This window comes from Natrix helvetica (genome assembly GCF_964273705.1).
Source record: "Natrix helvetica genome assembly, chromosome: 7".
In the NCBI taxonomy this organism is placed as follows: domain Eukaryota; kingdom Metazoa; phylum Chordata; class Lepidosauria; order Squamata; family Natricidae; genus Natrix; species Natrix helvetica.
This window is the reverse complement of record NC_138558.1, coordinates 26598640-26612071: the sequence shown is the minus strand read 5'-3', so window position 1 is coordinate 26612071 and position 13432 is coordinate 26598640. Positions and strand designations below refer to the sequence as shown.

The 13432-nt window shown below is 37.1% G+C and overlaps 1 protein-coding gene across 6 annotated transcripts in view; it reads left to right on the top strand.

Moving 5' to 3' along the window:
* CAMK2D (calcium/calmodulin dependent protein kinase II delta) overlaps positions 1-13432 on the top strand; it is a 144252-nt gene that overhangs the window by 72016 nt on the left and 58804 nt on the right. For all 6 annotated transcript variants that reach the window (XM_081960017.1, XM_081960015.1, XM_081960016.1 and 3 more), the window contains exons 4-6: positions 5987-6041; positions 8618-8683; positions 11028-11100. In XM_081960017.1, coding sequence (XP_081816143.1) covers positions 5987-6041; positions 8618-8683; positions 11028-11100 — 194 coding nt within the window. The remainder of the gene's footprint in view (positions 1-5986; positions 6042-8617; positions 8684-11027; positions 11101-13432) is intronic.

Sequence of the window (13432 nt, the reverse complement as noted above, 5' to 3'; positions counted from 1 at the left end):
TCTACCAAAGTCAATCTTTTTCTATTTATTCTTTTTCTTTTTTTGTACCTTCATTTCTTTTCTTTTGTTCTCTTTTTACTTTTTTCAAGTTTTTTTCTGTTTGTCTTATATTTTAACATTATATATTTTTTCAAAAACCAATAGATATAGATATGTATATTCCATTCATTTAAATAATAGCTTTGTTATAAACTCAAAGATATATATACACTGTATTACATATTAGTATGCTGTATTACATATTAGGCAGATGTATTAGCCACTAAGCCACAGGCTCTCCTCCTTTATCAGCTAAGCCAGGGAAATAGGTATTGTATTGTGTCACAACCCCTGGTATGCCCAAATATGGGAGGGAACACACTGCTTCCCTTTTCTGTGTTTCTGCTCACTCCAGGAGACCATCCAGGCAGAAAACCATATTTTTAATGTTGCCTTTGTTACATTTGTGTTGTATTTGTGCTGATAAATAAATAAAGGGAGACTGGTATAGATCTATTTCAAGCTATTTAGCTCTCATCAGCTAGCCATACCCTTACTGGGATTCGAACCTGGGCTGTATTACATATTAGGCAGATTTGTTAGCCACTAAGCCACAGGCTCTCCTCCTTATCAGCTGAGCCAGGGAAATAGGTATGTATTTGTGTTACAACCCCTGGTATGCCCAAATATGGAAGGGAGCTCACTACTCCCCCTTTCTGTCCTTTGGCTCATTTGTGTCAGGGGGAAAAAAACGCCCTGGAGAAATCTGAGATCAATGGACCGGGCTGATTCCCTTCCGCATATCTTTTGAGATAGTAAGAAAAGAAATAAAAGTCTTTAAGAAGTATTCTAATTAATAAACAAACTTTAATAATAAAATAAAATAGAAAATAACTAATTGGTTACATTTTGATAATAAAAGCTCCGGTTGCCAAGTTGGCAGCCGAACAAAGAAGAAAGGAATTAGAGTTCTGGAATGTGTAACGCATGCGCAATAAATCACTTTCAGATAACATTTTGTTTTATGACCTGCGCAATAAAGCTTTCTTAGTTTAACTCTTGAATGTCAGTTCAGGCCTAGCAAACTTTTTAACATCGTGACACCCCTTCTTTTGCTAGTCTGAAGCCTCTGGAGGGCGAAAAACAACCCAAAGCGCAAACTGGACAATGCGCAAACTGGACGAGGTTCGGGAACAGACTTCCAGTTTTCATGTTGGGCTGTTTTTAGTCCTCCGGAGACTTCAGGGAAGCCTCCTAAAGGCTCTGGAGGGTCTCCGCGGGGACGGGTGAGGCTGTTTTCACCCTCCCCAGGCTACTAGAAAGCCTCTGGAGCCTGGGTAGTGTGAAAAACTGGTCCATCACGTGCCAAAAGCAGGGGGGGTCAGGTGCATAGCATTATGGGTGTGTGGGCACGTCCACACATGCCCCCCTGCCCCCACTTTTTGCACGCAATGGGAAAAAGGTTAGCCATCACTGTCCTAGACTCTTTCTGCCTGTCTTTTTGCTGTTCTTTTCTTAGAGTATGAGAGGATGACATATCACAGTATTTTCATAACGGGTTTGTCTGGTCTACAGCTCTTTCCTTCTGGCCTGGCAGGTTTTATCTATCAAACTTTGAAAAACATGCAAGTTATGATTACTTAACACACCTTGGTTAAATGGGTTATCATTCACAATATGAAGGTTGTATTATACTCAGGATTTTATTGTTTTAGGTAACTATATTAAAATACCATTGCAATAATTCATTTTTCCTAAGTTAAAGGAGTAATGCAAGGGTTGAAAGCTATACAATTACTTCTGTGTGCACGTAGAATTCAACGCCCACAATATGTCAAGTAAAAGAACTGCCAGACACAATTCGATATATGTAATTGGAGAATAACGGCTCTCATTTTTGTGGCTACAATAAGATTGCTTTTTTTTTATTCTACCTCCAATGCAAAGCAATTTACATGCCAATGTAGTTCATCTAAAAGTGTATATGACACTGCCAGAATTTTTCCTGTGCTGATGCTTGAAATTACTCTTTAGTTAAGCAATATTTGAATTGGGATTAGTATCCATCAAATAAAACTTTTAAGACCAATGACTCACAGTCCAATGTAACTGAATGGCTGTCATATTTGGCCCTTCTAAATTGACTTTCTAGCTTTAATCTTGGATGGAGTTGAATGAGATTGGTGTCCAATCTGGGGATACTACTGGAATTCCTGCTTAAACAATAGGTGACAGCTATGGCACGAGGGTCTTTGTAAAGTTCTAATTAATATGCATGTTCTTGGATTGAGAGGCCCTCTAGAACAGTGATGGCGAACACGCAAATGATGCATGCATTTGTGCGCGCTCCTCAAGGCTGTGCTCCAGAAAAGCCAAAGTTCCGGGTTCTAGCGTGCATATGCGCCCAATGATCAGCTGGCTGGCATGCATGCAAAGGCACCCACCCATCCACCCACCCACCCACCCACCCACCCACCCACCCACCCATCTATCTATCTATCTATCTATCTATCTATCTATCTATCATCTATCTATCTATCATCTATCTACACACACACACACACACACAAAACACACACACACACACACACACACATACACACAGAGTATATATGCATATATTCCTTTTAGAATCTCCTATTTCAGCCTGCTTTCATTTGGATATATACTGTATCATATTCTTAAGGTTATCTCTTACCTGAAATACTGTCAAATAATAATAGATTATTTGTTTTTAAAATTAAAATCAGCCTGAAATAAAGGATTTTTTTTTGGTGAAATTCAGGTAGCTAGATGTTTGAATTAATAAGGCATTCAGAAGTCGCCTTTGTTTTCATCTCTGATGACTAAGTAAAAAAGATTTAGTGAGGAACCCAATAATGGTAAAACTGATTAATTGAAGTTAGAAATAAATATACCATGTTTCCAGTAAATGTGTTAATTAGGGAAATGTAAATTCAGACAGAGTATATATCCTCTGTTTTGAGAGATATCACAGGGATGGCTTCGTGAATTGATCAGTATTGATTAGTGGAAGATGCAGAATTGGAAATGGTTTAAAGGTGCCAACTAAAAATCAAACTTTATGTCTATCAGCTCTGTCTTCTATTAATCAAAGTTGAAAATTGCTTTTGCCAACCATCAGCTTGGCTGATGTTAGGAACCCTTGCTAGGATAATGAAACATTTCTGTTTCTAACAAACCTGTGTGGAACTTGACTGCACAGTCTTGACAACTGGAAGTGTAGTGCCAAATATAGCAGCAATCATTTCCTTCCCTTTTGTTTCAAATACTGTTTCTTCTGACCTCCTTCCCCTTTTCGTTCTTTTCTTTCTCTCTCTGACATCTACATGTATTCAATGTAGTAAAGCAGTCACAGGCAATATGGAATGTGTAGGCAGTAGCATGGCTATTTACCCAGTTGTCTAACCTGAATTAATGCTTTAAAGCTTCTTTTAATTATAAAAAGCAAAGAAAAAGGAAGCAAGCATTCAACTGTAGGTGCTATCATTGCCAAAACTTTTTTTTTAAACAAAAACCTCTCAGCCTAATTTAAACCCCAAAAGCATCCTTTAAAAAAACAACCAAATAAGATGCTTGGTTTCAGCCCAATGTTAGAGAAATCTCATTTGTAAACACACGGCACACTTTAGGATCGGAAGAACTTCAGAACTGAACTTTGTCACTGCCTGTACATTATCATTTATATCCATGCTTGTTATTTTTCAAGTTTTTACTATTACAGTTTGTTTAGTTACACTAATAATGTAAATTATGTCATTAGCTACTTTAAAATGGAATGCTTGTAGAGAATGCCCAAGCCATGAGTGAAATCAACTTACCTTCGCTACTAGTTCGCAAATGTGACCTTCCACGTATGTGCAGAGCATCAAAAATGGGATGTGATAATATCCGGGAGGGAAGGCGATGCCTCCCGCAGCCGCCACTACCGGTTTGACCGAACCAGATAGCACCGGCTGGATTGCACCACTGGCCCAAGCTCTTATTTTGGTATACATTTATTTCTTAAACAAAATGAGCAGAAAAAAGGAAAATAAAATTTTAAGCTTAATGAAATGTAAAACATTAATGTACACAAGAGCAGATTGTTCTTGTTTCAAAAGACAAGACAAAAAGTGCTAATTGTTTTATCATTGTTTTAAACTTTTCATAGTCTTTAAGATTTATTACCACGAACTAAAGCTGTATAGGCTAGTAGGGAAAAAAATAGAAAAGATACCATTAATATTGATGCATGGGCTAAAAGAACAAGTAGCATCGGTTACAGTTAGCATAATGGAGTGGTAATGAATTGTGCAGCATCTTGTTTTAGCAGAATCAGTATTGATTTTGCCTTTGCACACAAGGATAGAAAATAAGTATTGGAAGCTCGTCGCTAATATAATAGCATTCTTGGATTCAACTTATATGCATTTTAAAGGCCCCCCTTTAAAACTTTCACAATGGAAAAATAATGGGAGAACACAGTATTGATTTTTTTTCTTTATTAATCAGATTTGCCTAGCAGACAATCTAACCAAAGGCAAGTCTGTTATGTCGTGTTTTCACATGTCCATAGTGTTGTGTCCTCGACATACGACATCATGCAGTCACTGAGGAGGTTGTTTATGCTATTGACTCCAAAAGTCTGTAGAGATTCTCAGTCATCCAAGTTATGGTTGTCTCAAAGATGCTTTTTCAGGAGGCAACTGGACTTCCTTGTTTTTCTTTGAAGACGTTTCACTCTGACAGGATAGTGGGGAATGGAAGGCTTTATATTCTTTGCAGACAGCTGGTCATTTGCATCCTTTTAGAGCAGTGGTTCTCAACCTTCCTAATGCCGTGACTCTTTAATACAGTTCCTCATGTTGTGGTGACCCCCAACCTTAAAATTGTTTTATGTTTTTCGTATTTTTTCAAAAACGTGTTTTCCTATGGTCTAAGGCGACCCCTGTGAAAGGGTTGTTTGACCCGCAAAGGGGTTCCGACCCACAGGTTGAGAACCACTGCCTTAGAAGGTCAGACTATTGGTTTCAATTCTCAGAAATACGTTTTGAACTAAGGCTTAAGTCATTTCAAGCTTGAACTTGAAAAATGGAAATGTATGGTTAAACTACCTTTCGGTACAGTAGATCCTCTGTCAATATAAACTACCATGCGCTCAGAGGTGGTATTCAGCAGATTCTGACCAATTCTGGAGAACCAGTAGCAGAAATTTTGAGTAGTTCAGAGAACCGGTAAATACCACCTCTGACTGGCCCCACCCCCATCTATTCTCTGCCTCCCGAGTCCCAGCTGATCAGCAGGAAATGGGGATTTTGCAGTATCCTTCCCCTGGAGTGGGGTGGGAATGGATATTTTACAGTGTCCTTCCCCTGCCACGCCCACCAAGCCACCCCCACAGAACCGGCAGTAAAAAAAATTGAATCCCACCACCTCATGCACTGACTGGTTTCCTGACCTGAAACAAAATATTGTGAGTTCTGTATTCCTTTCTAGCTAAAACAAAGTATTTTTGATATATTATGAAGTCTGTGAAAGAGAATGAGCCTTGGTTATTGTATTATTTCATTTGCATATATTCATTTTCAAAGTAATGGTTGACCAGTTTATTCTGTTTGCTACCCAGGATTTGTTGACACTTGAAACATTGTATATGCTGATTTTTCTTTAATAGGTTCAGGAAAAACATTTTCTTTCTTTTAATTCATTGATTGACTTACTCAGGGCCTGCACATAGCTATCAAAACTGAAATTTAATTTGCAAAAATTTATGAATGTAAAAGGCATATGAATATATTGGATGTTAATCTATACTATTTACAGAATTATGCTAAGAAACTGCAAATGTGTCTGTTTTGTATGACAGCCTTGTTGTCAACTGAAGATGTGTGACCCAAGGAAAAGAGTAGAATATTGTGCGTTAACAGAAGGGTAGAAGGAAAGGATAATAAAGTTAAGAGTACCTATAAAAAAACCTAGACAAATCTTTCTCTTCTTTCAACAGTGCGACTTCATGAAAGCATATCAGAAGAAGGATTTCATTACTTAGTCTTTGATTTGTAAGTTGACTTGCCTATTCACAGTTTGTCCTATAACATGTAATATATAAAATGAAAGATTATGTCATATGATCTAAATGGAAAAGAAATGGAGCAGAGATTTCCAGACACACACACACACACACAGACACACACAAACACACACACACACATGAGTTGTACATGGAATGCAAAGCACCCGTAGCCATTTCCTATCCGTAAGGGAAGGCAGTCAGAGGTGGCATTCTACCAGTTTGGATAGGTTCGCCCGAAATCGTAGGTGGCCCTGCCTACCCGCCCCAGCTCTATTGCATCCCGTTTAGGCCCTTTTTTTGCCAAAAGCACATGCGCGGAAGGCTATGCGCATGCAAAGAGGCACGCATGCTCACATTTGCGAACCGGTAGGGAAAGTAAGTGAATACTACTCCTGAGGCCAGTGCATTCTAGGTAACTCTGGTTCATGATGCCCAGACAGTATCTCTGAGAAATCCATGTTTCTAACTACTGATAACTATTTATGGAATAAACAAATTTGATGGACTTTCTCAGGGGGGTTGTCTAAGAATGAAGAAAGAATTATAAAGAACAACACACATTATATAAGTGTAGCACATAATATTGACACTGGCAATAGTTATTCTAATAAGGAATAAAAGGCAACTGTAGTCTGTGAATTCTGATCAGTTCCTGGTTTCTAGCTGGAGTTAAACCAGAATTTCCAGGTTAACAAAGCCAGGATGTTTTCTGCAGCAACATTTAAGCTATTTTGAAGAGAAATTAGGAGAAAGCATACAACCAACCCAATATTATTACATCCAAAATAGTCTGTTGCATGGTTTAAATTATTTATGTTACTTTCTGTGAATTTCTCATTTTATCAATACAGATCAAAATATTTCAAATAAAGAAAATCCCATTACAATTTAAGCAGAAATGTTGAAAAAATGTATAACAATATAAACTGGAAAATAATTCAAAATCTGTGAGATTTGTCAGAAAAAAATGGGTACTCATTTTATATTGAAAACCTGTATATAGTAATTTTTCAGGCAACCTGATCTTTTAAAAACATAATAAAGACAAAGAGGTCACCAAACAAATTATTTATATATAATTGCTGTTAAGTAATTGTAATAAATATGGACACCTTGGCCCCACTCTTATGACCTTCTACAAGAGCATCAATAGTTACTCTGCAACTGGCACGGGCATCTAAGAAGCATATGGCACTCTCTCCACCTCTTTAACTTTTTAACCTTTTAATTTTTAACATTTTTAGTACTGTTTTTAATTCTGATTTTAATTATGCTTTTACATTAATGTGTGATGTTTATTTGTAAATCATCTAGAGTTATTCAAGTGAGATGGGCAGTGTAGAAATTTGATCATAAATAAGAATAAGATGGGCTTTCACCCAGTTATAGCCAGCATTAAAAATATTTATGAATGTGTCTTTTGTTTATGAAGCACATTTCTTTTGCTGAAAACACTACTGAGTGAAATGTAAAGGTCATTAAGTGGGCATATTGTTGCCTGAAAATCTCTCATTTCAGACAGCACAGAACAATGTGTTTTGAACTAAATTTTTAAAAATGAAATGAAAAGCGTCATTTTATATAAATTATTTTCTCTCAATTCTTTATTATATGCTTTGCTTGAAGTTTGTTTTAAAAAATCAGCTATTTATAGAAAATATTTAGTATTTAAATAGAAATGATAAATAATGAAAAGTTTCAGATAAAAATTCAGTGCAAAATTATTTTAAAAAATGACTTGCGCATATGAGCAAAATTATACTGAAGCCATTGAAATGTGTTTCTTTTTCCTGTCTTGGAAAACCATCAAATTAAGAGTTGATGAAGAAGAATAGCAATAGCACTTAGACTTATATACCACTTCATAGTCAGCATATTGCCCCCAACAATCTGGGTTCTCATTTTACCCACCTTGGAAGGATGGAAGGCTGAGTCAACCTTGAGCCGGTGAGATTTGAACTGCCGAACTGCAGCGAGCAGACAGCTGAAGTAGCCTGTAGTACTGTACTCTAACCGCTGCGCCACCTGGGAATAGCTAAATAGAACTGGTATCTCATCCAAAGTGAGGGAATGGCAATTTGAAATAATATAAATCCTTGGAATATAATTCTTTACCATATCTGCTAAAAATAGCATCACTGGACAGTGCAATAAAATGTGCAATTTATGCATTATATTGGGGGTCTCCCAATGAAACACACCTATTTATTCCTGGTTTTTCACAGCAAACACAGTACAATAAATCATCCTTTTGAGGACTATATGAGGAAAGCCACAACAGTGAATGACTGAAATACCATAATATTTAAGGAAGGTTCATATTTTATGTAGGCAAAAATTCACCTGTGCAGAATGTTTGGAAATCAGTAATTTTTTTTAAAAAAAGTAATGTGTAAGTCCAGCAACCATTTATCTACACATTATCTGAATCCGGAACTAAGTCTGGTTGGAGGTCCTTCATTATATGAAGCAGCCACATCGTATTTGCCCAAAAGTTGGGTAAAAATTTAATTTCTAACTTAGTTTTTTTTAATCTGTAAAAATGTTTCATATCATTACTAGAGTTACCGGAGGCGAATTATTTGAAGACATTGTTGCAAGAGAATATTACAGTGAAGCAGATGCAAGGTCAGTGCTAAATTAAAAAAAAAACCATCTGGGTGTTCTCTAAATTTGATAAACAAGCTAAAAATAAATTTATTGTGATACCCTGAGGCAAATTACAGTAGCCGTTCTTAAATCTCAATCTTGGAAAACAGCACTCACTTAGCATACTGGGATTCCACCTGTTTGCGTTTTTCAAAGAGTCTATTTAGAGATATTTCTTTCCACAATGTATTTCCCATTGGAATATTACCATATGGGAATTTGGTTCTACAAATAAATGTGCCATTATTATTCAATGAGTTGTATCAATACTTCTTTCCTCTTACATTACATTTCCTCTATCATTAGACTAAAGCAACATGATGGTAGTGAAGTATAGTTTTTCTTCCTTCAAATCCCACCCCAAATATCCTACCTTACAAAATGATTTTGTAGAAGCTCAACTATTCCTGAGGGGGGGGGGGAAATAGGCATGGCAGTGATTGATTTGCTCATGTAGGAAGTTTCATACTAGTTTTTAATTGGAATTTTAGAAAGGAAAAGGGTGATACCTCTGGTATCTAAATAATAAAGAATAGAATATAGAATAGAATTGTGCCTATTAAAATCAAGGACCCCAGCAAATTCCAAAACTACTAATGAGTTCCAATATCCATAACTAGTCTATATCTGGAACCCATAACACCAGCTTCCCCCCGCCCCCTTCCTTTTCCATTGTAGGCAGTAAAATCAGTTCACGTGGCTTTATTCTTTGCCTGCCACTGTAGTCGTGACATCAGAATAATGTTCGGTTTTTTTATTGGCACCAATAAAACCTGTTGCTGTAAAAGCAAGGGATTACTTTTTACTTTCTTTAGTACTGACCTCAAAGCATCTAAAGCCTGTCTTTATAATTTGCTGCCTATTTTTCCATACTTAGCAAGTGTGTGATAAATATAATGGCTGAGATAGAGAGGAAGATTAATAAATGAATGGGTTGAAGTCAACTCAATACCAGAAAAGTAGCTGTTCATGAGCAGAGTTGTCTCTGCTGGAGGAAAGGAGAAGTTATTTCTGCTGACTCTGCTTTCCCTAAAAACATCATGCAGCATCTTATCAACTTCTGTGAAAGAGCACCGCAGGGATCTTTAGCAGAAGAGGAAGAAAAAAGAGAGAGCTCTTCTTCTTCCAAAGAGGTTTATCTACTGAATTTACCCCCTAGAATAGTGGTGGATTCAGACCTGTTCAGGCGAACCAGTAGTGGTTGATGGAACCGGCAGCGATTCAAGCTTGCCATGCCCCCGAACCAGTTCCCCGGGCAGCACTGGAGGCGCCACCATCTTGTTATTCAGTTCTGCGCATGCAGAATTTTAATTGCACTGTGCATGTGAACACAGCACGTGAAGTGCGCGCACGCGAACCAGCAGTAGTGCCTGCCGGAACTTATCCCTGCCCTAGAATCCTACTAATTTAATTCAAGAGACTCCCTATTGTTTTTTTTTCAAAGATGACTGCTAGTAACTGCTTCAAACGCATCTTTCAATTGCACAAACTGATCCCCCCCCACACACACATTTCCTGTTCTATTAAACTGTTTGGTTTTCAAGAAGCTTTGTGCTTTTTAAAAATTTGCTCTGTTTTACCGTTTTCCTTATGCTCTTATATAAAAATGTTTATATATGTTGGTGTTAAACAGGAAAGAATAATGCACATAAAAATAGCCATTATTTATTAATATATAGAAAGCATTCATATATTAGAATGATTTGCATTGTATTTGTTTGTTGTTCAGCTAACATGTTCTCTCTTAAACACACTAGACAATAGAATATAACCTACATTGGTTAGCAAATATTCATGCTCTCCAGGTTGTATAATACCCACAACTTCATATTTTTCATCATCATTCCAAACACACTGAGTAGTCAGTGAGCAAAATTCTTTGTTGGTCACTATGCATAGTCTTGACCATAATGACCAGTGGTTGCACAAGTTCTCTCTGCTATTTACGTCGATACACTGCACTGCTAGCTACAATAAGCCTGTATTATTTACTATATGGATCTATCACCTAGTATGTGTTTTAACTTTTCCTCTCATATTTCAGCAAATATTCCACCAAAAGTTTTATACCTATTATATGTTATATGTTAAATGTCATTTCTTTTGAGTCTCTTGGCAACTTTCCAAAGAGAAAGGGAGAAATGCTGTGTTTCAGTTCTGTGCGTAATTAAAACCTGTCTGAAAATGTGATTTGATTATTTTAAGTTATTACTATTTTAAGTTCCTTTCATTATTATTATTATTAAATTATTTTCTGTATTTAATGTGATTCTGTGCCTTAAAATGTTTTCCCCCCTCCCATTCTGCCCTTGTATCTTTGCAGTCATTGTATACAGCAGATTCTAGAAAGTGTTAATCATTGTCACCTAAATGGCATAGTGCACAGAGACCTCAAGGTCAGTATCTGGTGCCCCGTAGGTTTGCTAAGACTTTGGTTTTATTATTATTTCATTTGTTTTTGTCTCTCTTCTGTCTCTCTTCTTCTTTTTCTTCCCGGCTTGAGTTTTTAAGGGTGGGTTGGCTGAGAACTTCCCTTGCCTATCCTCCTCACCCTTAATATGAGAAATGGATAATGCATGAGGCTGCTTTCCACTCTGCAAGTGTCACAGGTTTAATGTCCATCACAGAAAAAGGTAGAATAGGTACTGCTAACTCGGAGACCTTCCAAGAGATGTGGTAGGTGCCATAGGTATCAGGGACCGTTTTGGAAGGAGGTTACCTCCGTCCTGTAGCCTGTATCTGTGACTGACCTTTGTCTGTGATAGATGTTAGCCTGCAGGTTTAAAAACACCACTTCTGTTCAGAGACAATGGGTTATTGTAGCAGAACGACTGGTTATGCATTGCTCTGCTAGAGTAGGATAGATCCCTCAGGCAACAGGGGTTCAAATAATTGCTTGGCTAAATGAAACCATGAAGGGTGAGTAATTCATCTCAAATGCAAAACTACTTAAAGTAAATGTACTTTCAGGGTTACTGGTGGGAAAAAAGGCCTCCAAGGCGAGGGAAGGAGGGAAGGAACAAACTGCATCAGATATTTAACCCAAGTTTGTAAAATGGGTTTATCGGAGCAATGATATGCTCTCATTGTCCACTTCTCAATATAATATGCATATGCCCAACAATACTACTTTCAACCCTTTTGTTGAGCCCGGATATATCTCTACCCCCTCCTGTTCATGCCCTACATAAAAGTGGGCTAAAGCATGATGTGTATTTGCAGTGCACATTCACAATGTCCGAGGAAGTAGCTGTTCTAGCGGAGGAATGCAGAGCCAAACATTTTTAAAAGGTTGCGAATCACGATCCCAGCCTGTTCATCATTTTGCACTTTAACCCAGTCTCACTGAGGTTATACAGAGAGTGAGTGTACAGCTTCGAACTAATATACGCCCCCCGGTGTTTGCATGCAGTCATTGCATTCAGCAGATCCTGGAGGCTGTGCTACACTGCCATCAGATGGGCGTAGTCCATCGGGACTTGAAGGTGAGTAAAGCTGTGGGGGAAGATAATCATATTACACAGATTCAAAGCACTACATAGCTGCATTTTTGCATCTAGAAGCAAAGAGATGCCCACTGATTATTTTGCAAGTTGTTTATGGTTGCAAAAGCAGGCAACTATTTTTTCCTTACAGATTTGGAATCCTTGTGATTTTTCTTCGCTTACTTTATTCCCACCTCTCTATACACATATTAATTCAGCTATGCAAATACAGCTAAGGTTAATCGGTTTTCCCATATGATTAGTTTCATCAGTTTTTTTCCCTAATGTGACATTGTTGACCAGCAGTTCCAACTGATTTTTAAATCTTATTTCTACAATTAAAAAAAACAAACCTTTAGACCTAAAATATACAGTGAGCAAATGCAGAACAGTAGTAACAATTATGAGCCAATGGTTTGTCATTCTTTTGGAACTTAATTCAGGACTTACATGCAAAATACACATAAATGCACACATTCTTTTCATAAATTTAGAGCAACATGTGTTTTGCAGGTTGTAACAGTAATATCTAAAAAAAAAAACAATCTGAAAACTAAGCAGGCTCTCATAGAACATTTTAAAGCAATTTCTTTCAGTTGCTCCCTGTTTAAATGAGATCTGTAATAAACTATAGAGCTGCCTGTTATTCTCGCAATGCATTTTCAGAAGGAAATTCAGACCCAATGGGGCATCTGGAATTTACTAATAGATTTCATACTGTGAACATTCATCGTAGCAAATCTGCATGGTTACTTTAGATAATAGTAGTCCATCCTGACAGTTATTTGGAATGGTTTATTCCCAAACTAGATCTAGTGTGCATTTGATAATATTCTGCAGTCATTTATGCTCTGCATGTTGATGTATTTATGGCAATAGCTTCACTGGCTAACCTTGACAAATATACAACACTACCTTATAGTGGGTGTGGATAATTGGGCAGGGTGAGTGTGCATCTATTATTGTACATTACTTCTGATAATATGATTTGGACTAGAACCCATATTATACATTGAATGACTGCCTAGATAGCAAGGTATACACAAAAAGTACAAAAAGAAAAAATGAAGACATGTACGTGTGTTGGTATATACAATTGTATATCATTTTGTTTCTGTGATCACGAGACATTTATTTATTTAGCTACCTAATGCTTGCTTCCCCAGGTGTCTATTTAATGCATACACAAGAGCCTACATCACAATTCATAACCCAAGATTCTTTTTATAAATTAATACAAAAC